This window comes from Poecilia reticulata, linkage group LG4 (genome assembly GCF_000633615.1).
Source record: "Poecilia reticulata strain Guanapo linkage group LG4, Guppy_female_1.0+MT, whole genome shotgun sequence".
Taxonomy (NCBI): domain Eukaryota; kingdom Metazoa; phylum Chordata; class Actinopteri; order Cyprinodontiformes; family Poeciliidae; genus Poecilia; species Poecilia reticulata.
Window position 1 is genome coordinate 17,866,219 of NC_024334.1, and position 13,095 is coordinate 17,879,313.

Below are 13,095 nucleotides of genomic sequence, written 5' to 3' on the forward strand. Positions count from 1 at the left end.
TGCCAAGTGTTACACATATGTGTGGATGGGCAGATGCGCAATGTAGCGTTACTGTGTAGTCACAGGGGCTCGATCTCTGCTTAATGTTTGTCTCGTGCTTGTTTTGTTGTCATAGCAACGATTGATGTTGTATGTCAAGCTGCTAAAGTTTCTATAGAGAACGTTGGAATAAGATTTTTTTTTTTTCTTTTCTTTTTGGATAGGGAACCAAAACCAGCTCCAGTCCAGAGGATCACATCCTTGCCTGTTTGCTTCCTGCTTCCAGTTAAGCAGGGTGTAGGAAGGAAACGAGATAAACATGTATCCTTATCCTCTGAGCTCAGGAACAGTAAAAAATCAACCAATAAATAAAATGTAGAAAAAATTTTAATTAATATATATTTGCATTTTTCCCACTATGCTGCATATTGTTGCCTTTCTAAAACATCATCAATCATCTCGTGGCAAGAAAGAGGTTGTGACTTTTTTTAAAATTTTGTAGAAAGTATTTTGGCAACAACACAAAATAGACATAGGCCATTATTTTAGGAACATGACGATATTTAATAAATCATCTAAAGCAACGGTGCCCAAACTTTTTTTCAACTAAGGCCAAAGTCCGTGAGTAGAAAGTCCTCTGGGGCCAAAATTTGCTTCTTCTTTTTCCCCAATCGATAACGCATAAATATTATTGGGATTTTTTGTTCTCTCCTTTACCTGCACAACAATAAAATAAACAAGTAATATTTTTAATGAAACCAAGAGTAGTCTGACATTTTCCTGAATGTTTACAGTCATTTAACTTTTTGGGGGCCTATTTTTTTCTATTTTGTTGGTCTATATATAAAATGATTTTAGTTCATTTCTAGCAACAGAATTAAAGCAACAAAAAAAAGAGCAAAAAAATAAATTGTTTTTACATTTTCCATGTAGGATATAAACTTGCCATGGAAATCTCCACCTGAAACAATTTATGAAAAGTATCCATCTTGCCTGTCTTGTGTGTTGATTTCTAGCATTAGTGGTTGTCAGTTGCTGTGGGCAACGAGTCTGCGTGTAGCCTTCCTAGCCGACACTGAGAGCGAGAAAAAAGAAGATTATGAGTGGTTTTTAGCTATTCTTCAAAGGCTTTTCTGCATTATTTTTCCCTCTGCTGTGGTGAATTGTACTAAAAATAAATAACAATACCTACATCTCCAGGTTCCTTTTTACTAGCAGAACTACTCTACCTCGGCAGCGCCTCTATGTAAAAGAACATTCTTTTTGCCCTCCAGCGTTGTGCGCATGCGCGAAATTTCCGGACGAAAATAACAACAACACGGAACGGGTCTGTTCTCCAATGTCGGACCGCCTCCCGGTGGGGGCAAGGCGCCGCTCTGCCTCGCCGGATGACAAATGATGCACACCCGCACTAACACACAGAGGAATAACTTTACAGTAGCGTCCGGGGCGCTCCACAGACCGCTGCGCCGCAGACTCTTGTGAAAACAAGCTTCCAGTCCCCCATCTCGGCGTAAGGAAATGAAGAGGAGGCTCCACAAGAAGTACTTAGTTTTGATTTTGGCATATTCAGGCTTACTTCTGCTTATCCCCTACGTGTTAGATAACGGGGATAAATCCGCCCGGAATGCCAAATTGCCGCAGCAACAGCCCAGATGCCCCGACCTGGAGAACACGGTGGCTCTCCTCTGGGATAACGGTTTCAAAGCAAACGGCAGCGACGCGGCGGAGAACCCGGCGCCGACGAACAAGAGCCAGTCCCGGACGCACATCTACCTGCACGCCACCTGGAGGACCGGCTCGTCGTTTCTGGGGGAGCTGTTCAACCAGCACCCGGACGTTTTCTACCTGTACGAGCCCATGTGGCACATCTGGCAGACGCTGTACCCCGGCGACGCCGGCAGCCTGCAGGGCGCGGTGCGCGACATGATGAACTCCCTGTACCGCTGCGACTTCTCCGTCCTCAAACTTTACGCCGGCTCGCAGAACATCACCACGGCGTTCATCTTCGGCTGGAAGATGAACAAGGTGATCTGCTCGGAGCCGCTGTGCGACGCGCACCGGCGCCACGAAATCGGGCTGGTGAGGGAGGACCAGTGCGCCAAGTGCCAGAAGCGGGACCTGCGGGAGCTGGAGAGGGAGTGCAAGAAGTACCCGGTGATGGTGATCAAGGGGGTGCGCGTTCTGGACCTGAGCACCCTGGTCCCGCTGATGAGAGACCCGGCGATCAACCTGCAGATCATCCAGCTCTTCAGGGACCCGCGGGCCGTGCACAACTCGCGGCTCAAGTCCAAGCAGGCCCTGGTGAAGGAGAGCATCCAGGTGCTGCGCAGCAAGAAGCAAACCGACAAGTACAAGCGGCTGCTGGTGCCCAGCAACAGGATGAACCGGGCGGAGAGCTACGTGGCGAGCGCCATGGAGCTGATCTGCGACAACTGGCTGAGCGACATGATGCTGGTGATGAGCGCTCCGCCGTGGATGAGGAGGAACTACCTGCGCCTTCGCTACGAGGACCTGGTGCTGCGCCCCATGGAGGAGCTGCAGCGGCTCTTTCGCTTCTCCAACCTCTCCAGCTTCCCGGCGCTGGAGAGGTTCGCGCTGAACATGACGCACGGCCAGGGCTACTCGTCGGACAAGCCCTTCCTCATATCGTCCAGGGACGCGAAGGAGGCGATCTACGCATGGCGGGAGCGGCTGAACGTGGAGCAGATCGGCCAGGTGGAGGCCTACTGCAGCGAAGTGATGAGGCAGCTGGGCTACGAGAGGAACAGCGTGGTGGAGAAAACCACATGAGGATCGGAAAGCAGCGTGTGTGTCGGGGGCGGAGGGTAAGAGCGTGCAAAAACAATGCAAAGATTGAGATTTTATCTCAGTGAGAGAAACAGCAGTGCGGTCTCTCTCTCTCTCTCTCTCTCTCTCTCTCTCTCTCTCTCTCTCTCTCTCTACCTTGCGTTATATTTACGTTTCCATCAGCACAGGAAGTGGGTAAGTGCTTGCTGCTGGGTTAAAACTCATGACCTTCACTTGACTGAAACCAGAGCCCCAGAAAAACACACGTTCGCTCGTTTTGATCACAGAAAAGGGGACGAACACTGATTCACACAATGGCTGTGTGAACATTTAAAAGCCATATCGAATTGTTCTTGTATCCAATGAGGGACGGAGTCTGAGCCGCCCAAAACGAAGAGCTAGACAGAGATCCACTTGATCTTTTTATCAATCTCAAGTCATAAAACCCGCGATATCAGTTTGGTAATTTGCACTTTGATCCCTGTTGTTTTAACGTTATAGATAAAAAATATCTTACTGTGTTACAGTTTTACTGATCAGATCAGGCTTTAGCTTTTAGTTACTAGCCGGTCCTGGCTAATGAATGACAATGCCTTGTTACATAGTATTGTACTTTTCTACGTTTTTGATCTGTTGCAACCACAAATTCAGTATATTTTCTTAAGGATTTTCTGACACAAAGGAGTGGAAAGTTAAGTGACAGGAAAATGATACGCAATTCTTTTGAAATTGTTTTAGTAATACAAATTCTGTATACACCGCCTTTGCCAAAATTACTAAATAAGACCGTATTTATGTGTAATTTAGTCTCAGCTTAAATCAGACCGGACAGGACAGGAAGCGTTGAAGAGGCTTCTTATGGTAACTCTGGATGAGCTGCAGATTCTCCACAAATCAGGTGAAAGAATCCATTAGCTGGATAACCATTAGTGATGCAAGGTGGAGATTTGGCCTCCACCTTGCATCACTAATGGTTATCTTGCATCACTAATGGTTACCCTCTCAACCCAACACGTTGGGTTGAGAGGAAACCCATAAGGTGTTCTGATCAGATGGGACAAAAACTTTTCTTTTCACGCTTTCTGTGATGGGAAAGTAACACTGATTAACACCCAGAACACATCACCCCTATGGTGAAACATGGCGGCGGTGGTATCATGCTGTGTGAATTCTCTTTTTTTGACAAAAAAAACAACCTTTAGAAACCATGAATCATTTTCTCATATACAACTACACTAAGAAATAATCTTGTAAATTTAGTCAAATACTGGCAGCTATAGATGCCAGAAGTTTACTGTAAATGCACAGTGGCTGTACCGTAATTAATCCTGACAGCAGATTACCGTCAATGCCAGTACGGTAGATACTTCTGGCGTCTGTAGCTGCCAGTAGTTTACCGTTTTTTTTTCACAGTATCTATACCTGTGTTTCTCAACCCTTTTTTTGTATTTTTCACCACCTACAACATAAAGCATAAAAATGTCAGAAATAATTACCATGAACACAACTCAGACATTAGGCATTATAGAAATTAGTCAGCTTATAGAAACATTTTGGAGAGGATTTCTTCTGCCAACCTGTCAGAAGAAATGTGCTGAAGTCATCATAACAGGCTTCAGTTGCCAACATGACGTACTAATGAAGAATAAAAGAGGCAGCCAATGTCATTATTTATTATAATTATATTATAATTATTATTTATAGAGACAAAAACATTTTGGCTTAGCTTTGATCGCATAGATCAAAGTCTTGATTGATGGCAGTCGTCAGTCTTGATTGTGACAACAGAAGAAGACATCAAATTGACAATATCCTACCATATTTTGGAATAACAGTATATTACTGCTGGAATTCCACTGTAAATTTACAACCATTTCTAAGAGAGTAGAGTAAGTGAATAACGGGAGCCTTCAAAGTGAGACCATCAGAAATATCTCCGACCAGCAGCTCTGCTGCTCCACAGAGGGCTCGTTGTTGTGTCCCTGGCATAGCCCGGTCCCCTCATGGTTAGCTGGAGGGAGCTGGCAGTGAGTCACTGTGCTGTCAAGAAGAGAGCCATTGTTTGTGGCGGTTTGCGACGGGGGGGGTAGAAGCTCCCAGCGGGGTTACAACCACGCTGTCACCAGCAGCTCGTACAAAGTGAGGTCCTTCACCGCCGTGAGGCCAACAAGCCGGAGAGCGGGGTCCCGGTGTCCGTACTGAGGTCTACACAGATACTCTATATATGCACTTCCAAGCAGGTTTTCAACAGAAACCTAGAAATAAGGTATACCGACGTATGACGCCCCTTTTAGCGTGGCGCCCCTATGCATCGCGTTCGCACCTACCCACTTTCTTTGCGCCACTCGAATGCCTCTGATTCACTGTGCAGCAGTAGCATGACTTAAATATTTAACTTCTCTGTTTCTCCCCTCCTGCAGGGTCCTCCTAATCAAGGCTGAAGGGCAGAAGGTGGAATAACAAAACAGGCTGAAGGAATGCAGTCCGCTAGGACCTCTCAAGCGTGCCTCTTGGGTTGTTTTTATCCTCACCCGAGCTGGGTCGATGACCTGGAGAAATGGTGATACTGAAAAGACGAGGAGGAGGAGGTGTGTGTGTAGGGGATAAATGGGGGGGGGAGGAGAAAAGAGAGAGAAAGCGCTGCCAATCGGACTCAGTTGGATTTGAAACGAGGAGAAGGAAGCTTATTTTCTCACGACGCTGCCTGTTTGACACCAGCAGGGTCCCGTGGAGATGTGGAGGAGTTGGGGAGGGAAAAAACAAGAGACGGGGGCTGGTTTGTGCTGCCGTTACTCTGACCGACCTCTGTCCTTTTTAGAAGCACTAATCCCTCCTCAAATCCTGTTCAAACCGGGGCCATAAAAAAACCTGAGATGGGGGGTCTTTCTCGGGACATGGATCCAGGGTGGCAGCGTTAAGTTCGGCCTTACTGGAGCGACTTATCCATCCGGCCTGTGACTAAGCACGGCAGCAACCCCCAGCATTACCGACTTAGTGATGTTAAACAGAGACTGGCTCACTAACAGTGCTGAAAGAAGAAACTACAGTATTTTTCTGGGGTGGGAAGGGGAAGCCCAAAAACCCCTCTCACTGAGGAGCTATTGTTCCGCCCCTGGGCCCTCTCAGGAATCCGGACAGCTGCAAGAGCCTCTTTGACAAATCTCTCACGTGGGTGTGAAATTTTCTGATCAGCCGTAGAATTCCTGAAGTCCTGCTTCTGTCCTCTGAGTGGTGGACCTCTTCGTTTCCTTTAATCCACAACGGCCCACGGCTGTTGTGGTAACACTTTATTTGAAGGGGTGTGCATAAGACGGACATGAATGTTGTCATGAAGTGTCATTCTGTAAATAATGACACTTTTAATGCAAAGTTGCTCTAAAAATTGCATTGAAAGTCCATTAAAAGTGCCAACTTTGCATGATTTTGTTAATTATGATAATTTAATGCAAAGTCACAAAACACGTGACTCATAAATGGGACATTCTTCAATAGCAGCCAGCCACAGCTGATCATCATGTATAATGCTTTGCAAAAGTAATCAAACGTTCTTTGTTGGGATTTTTCTTTTTTTTTTTAGCAGACCCAACGCAAAGTTGTGCATAACTGTGAAGAATTATGTTCTTTTTTTTAAAAAAAAAACAAAGAAATCTACATTCAAATCAACTTTGGCCAGCCTTCCTGTCCAATCATTTCCATCACATGATGCAGCCACCACCGTGTTTCACTCTGGGGATGGTGAGGGCTGGGTTAGCTTTCTGAATGTAGGCCAAAAAATGACATGTTTGTGTCTGAGCAGCAAATGGTAAACAGATTGTACTTGTATAGCACTTTATAACACTTGTACATTCAGTAGTGCTTTCACACTACATTCAGTTATTCACCCATTCATTCGCACGCTGATGGTGGCAGGCTACTGGGTTGTAGCTACCGTTGCCTCGTCTGACAGAGGCGAGGCTATAATGTGCTGGCCCCAACCGGGCCCTCTGACCACCACGGGCAGGCAAGGTGGGTGAAGTGTCTCGCCCAAAGACACAGCAACCAAGACGGGCGGAGCAGGACTCGAACCTGAAATGATAATAGCTGTTAAATACAGAAAATGCTGGTTAAATATTCTTTATGGTGTAATTTTGGCGCCCCCTCTGACGCAGCACACCCAACCGTCGCCAACAACTTCCCAATAGCGAGTACCTTAATGTTTGTTCACTACTGTTCTCTTAATCCTCTGCCATCCAGATGTAATCAGCCACTCTGAGTCAATACTTTATAGAAGCACCTTTCAGTGCAAATTGTCTGCAAGTCTTTTGTGGTACGCCTCTACCAACTTCGCCCATCTGATTGACTGAAATTTTCCCATCCTCTGCGAAAAAGCTGACATTCTCAGTCAGATTTAGACAAAGAATATCTGCCAATGCAGATTTTCAAGTCTTGAAAATCTGCATTGTCTTGATTTAGACGTGCCTTTTTGATACGATTTGATCTAAAAACCAATCGACTGCAGCTTTTTAAGGTCATATTCATGCAAGAAAAACAGGTTTTCTTCCATTATTACCTTGTTTTAGCTCTATCCATCTCCACATCAATGACCAGCTTCCCCGTCTGTCCCCACTCAAGAAATGATTCTGCCTCTGCAGTGTTGCTCCCATATGATCACAGCAATCTTTTTTTTTCTTTTTACAGGCTTGATTCATGAATACTTTTGCAAAGCATTGTATATGTATGTATATATTGACGTATTAGTTCATAAAGTAAGCATTAGGTGCCGGGTTAAGGCCATTATTTTAGGGCCATTACAGTCATCACTAAAAACATTTACAACAAATTTGGTTGTCATTTGTTATTATTATGATATCATTATAACTTAACATTCTAGTATGTGACTGATGTATTTATTTGTTAGGAATTACAATGTCTAAACTCAAGGTGAGTTAGTGAGGAAGATCACATTTCAGCACCAATATGGTGGATTTTATTAAAGCTGCAGTGTGTAATTTATTTATCTTTTTTTCTTTTTTTTTTTTTTTACATATTTATTGAAACTGTCACCATGTCGTGACAGTATGGTATATGAGACAGATAATCTGTGAATAGATCGAGCTCCTCCACCTTCTTCCAGTGCTAACTAGGAATAACCAATCAGAACGAGGAGGTGGGCCTTAGCGCCGTCAATCAATCTCATGTGGTTTTTCTGTAACAGTAAGTCCTTTCTTCACCATTAGCACATTTAGCAGTATTGATCGACAGCGTTAAGACCCTCCTCCTAGCTCTGATTGGCCGCTTTTGGTCGGGAGGAGCTACGTTTCTTCAACTAGCAATCTTAGCTCAGCTAGGAAGTGGAGCAGATGGATCTTTTCACAGATTTTCTGCCTTCTATCATACTGACAAACAAATATGTAAAAACAAAGTTACACACTGCAGCTTCAGACCCTTTCTTTAAAAGGCTTTCCGAGTTAAGTGGAGCACACCACTGGGGAACCCAGAACTTCAAGATTTTTATTAACATGTTGACATGCAGACCACGGCACACAGAACCTGTCACCAGCCACCGCTGGAAACGACAGGTGCACATATTGACACTTTGGCTACATCTCATATTTCTCAGGTGCAGAGAGGGTTTAAATATAGCCGACAGGACAACTGACAGCACAGCAGTGCGGAGGGCGAAAAGTGCACATGAAATATTAGCAAAGAGTCCAACAAGTGTCCTCTGCTTGCCGTACTGTGTGACTCTCTTGGGTTTGCTTGTCTGTTAAGTACTCCCTCTTGTCTTTTGCGGGGACAACACTACATCATGTCTCAATCCATGCAAGTTCCTGTTCTGTGAATTGTCTTCAAATAAAGGAAAGACCGAAAGGGACGTTTTCATCACGAAGCGAAAACATCTCCGTTGTCTGTTTTCATTTTATGCACACAAGTTAATTTGCAAGGTTTTCATCCCACTTTTTTCCAGAGTATAAGCGTTAGCTGTGTTTAGTAGCTATGAACAGGTGATTGTTTAAAATTGTACAAGTTTTCACAGTCGTGTATAATCACTAGACTGTGAAGGGCTGAGATTATTTCTGCTTCGCAGCACTTCTTCTTGCAGCAGCTCGGTTTAAAAGGCCTGCTCTGTGCACAACCTGGCAACAGCTTACTCCACCAGATTCATTTCCTCCCGGACGTCTCTGGCGAGCCGTAAAACTTGCTTTGAGACTGTCCCCCGGTGTAAAAGGCCTTGTATTCAACTCCAACAGTCATGCCTTTCACACCTGCCCCCGTGTACTCATGCATAAATGCAGCAGCTACTTGGTGTTGGTGGAAAGGTGGATTTAAAGGGCTAGACAGGGCTGTGTGGTGAATACAAAAACAAACCAACAAAAAAAAAAAAGGAAGCAGCTCAGTTATATGTGTAAAAGTGAAAACAAACGTCTGTCCTCAGGCTCCTCCACAGGCTATAAAGAGCCAAGAGTGCTTTAACACAAATCACTGCTCGTGTTTTGTTTTTTTTTGGGGGGGGGGCAGGAGTTTTATACACCATCTTCAGAAGGAAAATGTGCAAATGGGAAGTTTTCGCCGGTAGCAAACCAGCAGAAACCTCAACTGATCCTATATTAATATACTAAGAATCTTTGAGATGAAATTTCTTAGTTCTAAAAACGAGTAATTATATGCCGTTATCCTGTTTACGTCCTTTATCTCATTGAAATTGGACCAATGATGTAAGAGCGGAGGAACGACTCGGCCACTGTTGTGCCAAATTTCATTGCGATCGAATTTTGATGCTACTAGCATCATAATTCGATTGCATTGAGCTGAGCTCATTGTGATGACCACCGAAAACAGTTTGAGATTCCGTTTAATAAAATTTACATCTTTAATAAGTCAGCCTAAAAAAAAAAGAATAAATCAATATTCGTGGTGAAATCTATGTATTAGTATAGATTATACAATTAATTATGAAATTAGAAATTGACTGTTTGACTATGTACTGTCGTCAATTTCCAATTGATAGATACACAAGATTTATTTTACACTTTCAACACCACAAACCCCCTTTTCCAAGGCTGTACACACACTTTCCCAAGTGTGTGTACAGCGGGAAAGGGAGATCGCTAACTGGGTTCTGTCCTGTCATAGCAATAATCCAATCTAAGTGTAAAGTGATTGGGAATTATTTACTAGAGAGGAAATGCTACTAATGTTTACTTTGAACAATAATTTTTCTGATGCATAATCCTCCAGAGGCCAAAATAACAAAAAATCCTCAAGATGAAACATACAGCCCATCTCTAAAGATAATAATTAAAAAAATAACAATAATCAAGAATATGATTTCTAAATGTTTTTTTTACTTCAAAATATTTGTGTTTATATAGATGGAAATGTGTTCTGATTTTATTATGGGTTTTCATGTTAAATAAGCTGGGATGCGAGGGTAAACGTGCAGTAAAATTTCCTTCCTTTTCTAAACACATTTTTACTCTGTGTGAAACCTGTACACATGCGTCTCTAGAAGCTACCCCTGCTTAACACTTTATTTTTTCAGCTGTAACAAACTACCTACATGCTAATTATGAAGCCTTAAAGATGCTGTCTAAGCTACCTGAGCTAGCTCTTCCTTGGCCTATAAGCTAAAATAAGCCGCATCAATAAAAAAGAAGTAAAAAAAGAAAAAAAATATTATTCTGATAAATCTGAAGTGTCAATGTTTTAAGGACAATCTAAGCCAACCTCTGTTGGGCACTACTTAATTTTGATGGCATTTTTCACAACAAAATTTTGGCCTTATAGTGAGCCGCTAAAGTAAAAAAAGAAAAAAGTATTTATAGTGATATTCATACTGCAGTAGTGGAAATGGTATCCCATTAAAACACTGTTAAGTTAGCAAACTGGAATAATTCATTTCACTTGTTATAAAATATAAATATTCCAACACTTTAAAATTCTAATATCCACCTTGTAAAGATTTACGCACTTTGTCAAACGTTTTGCAGCTGTGATAAGTGCTTGAAACATTCAAAAGACGATGCTGAGATGGAATGCTACAGCGACCAGCTCTTTACTTCACTGTGTAAGCTGGTCTTTAATCATGTTAGATAAATCCTCATGCCCTTTTTTTTATTCCTTAATGGAATTTAAAGATGTCAGGGTTTCTAAGTTGTGTCATGAGATACAGTTTAACACAGAAGATGATCCAAGTCAACTGAATGACAAGTTGTTCACATACCATCTGTAAATGCAATAGGCCTTCAATGAACAGTTCAACCAATGAGAAACAAAGCCCAGCTCTATAGGTATTAAGATGCTTGTATTGAATCATGACTGAGTTGGAAACACCTTCACGGTCCCTTTACGTCCTCAGCAGTAGATGTTTCACAAGATAACCAGAAACTGTGGTTTTAGCAGTAAATGTCTTCAGGTAGATTTTTACCAAAAAACTCTTTAGTCAAAGTCTTTTTATGTGGTTTCTGAACTATGAAGACACACTGCTCACATCCCACCATGAGCCCCATTTTCTCCTCCAGCACAACTACAAAGTGTTGAACATGCAGATAGTCTTGTATGGGCTGACATTGTTTCCATTTTCTGTCAAAAAAGTTTTTAATCCTCTTCTGTAGAGAACACAGTCTGTAAAGCAGCAGCAGCAAGATTTTTTCTTCTTCTTCTTTTCCCTCAACACCACAGGGGCATTGTGTCTTCTTTGGAATAAACTTCTTATCTAATGAGGATAAAATGCTCCTGGAGCTCTGCTCCCCTGGCTTTGATGGAGCCACAGGTCACGATGAACCCTTCCCCTCCTGTCAGATCCCATATCTCAGATCCGTCTCATCTCTGAAGCGCTGGGCACTCTGCCCATGTGAAAGTGGAGAGAACTGATGGCAAGATGGTGCGGGTGAGGGTCAGGCCAGGGAGAGCGGCTGGCTCGGACGAGGCGGGGAGGTCAGATGTGATCCTCCATGGGGAAAACCAGGCGTGTGCCTCGGCTCAGCAGCTCCTGCTCGCGGGAGTCCAGCTCCCGCTCCAGGGCCTCCTCTGACGTGCTGCCGCTCCTCTTTCCATTTGTGCTCCAGCCCAACCCCCCGGCGGCGTCCGCCCTGCTGGCGGACGCCCCGTTGGCGGTGATGGCGGTGTCGCCAAATGTGAAGGTCAGGTCGGAGTCGTTGTGGATCAAGTCAGTGTCGGGATCCCTTAGCTGTTCGTGGTTCTGAAATCAGAACCCAGAGTGAAACATGAGGTGTGAACAGATGAATGGACATCAACAGTATAAATACTCACGAGGGAAACTGGATTACAGCCATCTGAGAGGAGCTTTCATTTCAGATTAGCTTTATTTTGGTAAATACACACCATTGCAAAAAGAAAAAAAGAAGAAAACAAAATAAAACCCTATTTTACAAACCAACAAAAAGGCAGAAGCCAAGTCTTTATAAATCAATAGAGCGACAGATAGAGATGTTAGTTGGCTATAGATAGAGATATGATAGTTAGCTGCAGATAGCTGGAGATTTGTTAGTTAGCTAGAGCTACGTCAGTTAGCTACTAGAGATATGTCCATTAGCCAGTTAGTAAACTAGAGATATGTTAGTTAATTAACAACATGTTAATCAGCTTGAGATAGCTAGAGATGTTAGTTAACTAGAGATAGAGAGGGTTTTTTCAGATGAGTTGTGAGAGGGACTTTCATTTGGTAGCCACTACAGCAGCAACTAGTGCGCTAAGATAAAAACAGGAAACCACAGGCTGCCTTGAATCAGACATATGCCCAGTGTAACAGGCACAAAGATGACTCACAAATGCCCCAGATCCAAAAGAAAACACATGTTTCGTTCTGATTGAACGACAAACAGCTGAACAACCCGGACTGATCGGGAAGCTGGAATTCAATAGCCACCCCATGTCCACCGGGGGTGGAAAGGAGTCAATGCCAAGTCAATGAAAGGATTTTTCAGCTCACTGGATACGACAACAACAACAAAAAATTACATAACTACGTGTTACTGGGAAACTATTTTTAAGGGGAGAGAAGAAGCATTTGGAAATTAATCCACTGAAATCGGTTGTGCTCTTAAATAGTTTAACAGAAGCTCCCTCCAAATTAAAGTAGAAACACACAGCCTTCCCTGATCGTGCACACACCCCTCCTCCTCCTGCTGCTGCTGCTGCAGCAATCACGTGAGCACAAAGAGCATTAACATCTGGCCCAAAACAGGCCCAAACAAATCCTGAATTTAGTCCCGTTCGAGCAGTAAATGTCAACAAAGTAGCTGGGGTGGGGTTTTTTTTAGAACAGGAAACTGTAAATTTCGTGGCCCAGTTGTAAAGATTAAGGTCTGAATTCAGGTCGTCACA

At 43.4% G+C, this 13,095-nt stretch overlaps 2 protein-coding genes across 3 annotated transcripts in view; one reads left to right on the forward strand and one right to left on the reverse strand.

Annotated features, from left to right (window-relative positions):
• The first annotated feature begins 1,478 nt into the window (after positions 1 to 1,478).
• On the forward strand, positions 1,479 to 6,122 carry chst7 (carbohydrate (N-acetylglucosamine 6-O) sulfotransferase 7). The gene is made up of 2 exons (XM_008407621.2): positions 1,479 to 2,807; positions 5,190 to 6,122. Exon 1 carries the CDS (start codon positions 1,501 to 1,503, stop codon positions 2,770 to 2,772), a length of 1,272 nt encoding a protein of 423 aa, XP_008405843.1. The 5' UTR covers positions 1,479 to 1,500; the 3' UTR covers positions 2,773 to 2,807; positions 5,190 to 6,122.
• A 2,123-nt stretch (positions 6,123 to 8,245) lies between these two features.
• Positions 8,246 to 13,095, reverse strand: part of slc9a7 (solute carrier family 9 member 7) — a 34,181-nt gene continuing 29,331 nt past the window's right edge. For both annotated transcript variants that reach the window (XM_017304369.1, XM_008407620.2), the window contains one exon: positions 8,246 to 11,950. In XM_017304369.1, coding sequence (XP_017159858.1) covers positions 11,687 to 11,950 — 264 coding nt within the window. In that variant the 3' untranslated portion in view covers positions 8,246 to 11,686. The remainder of the gene's footprint in view (positions 11,951 to 13,095) is intronic.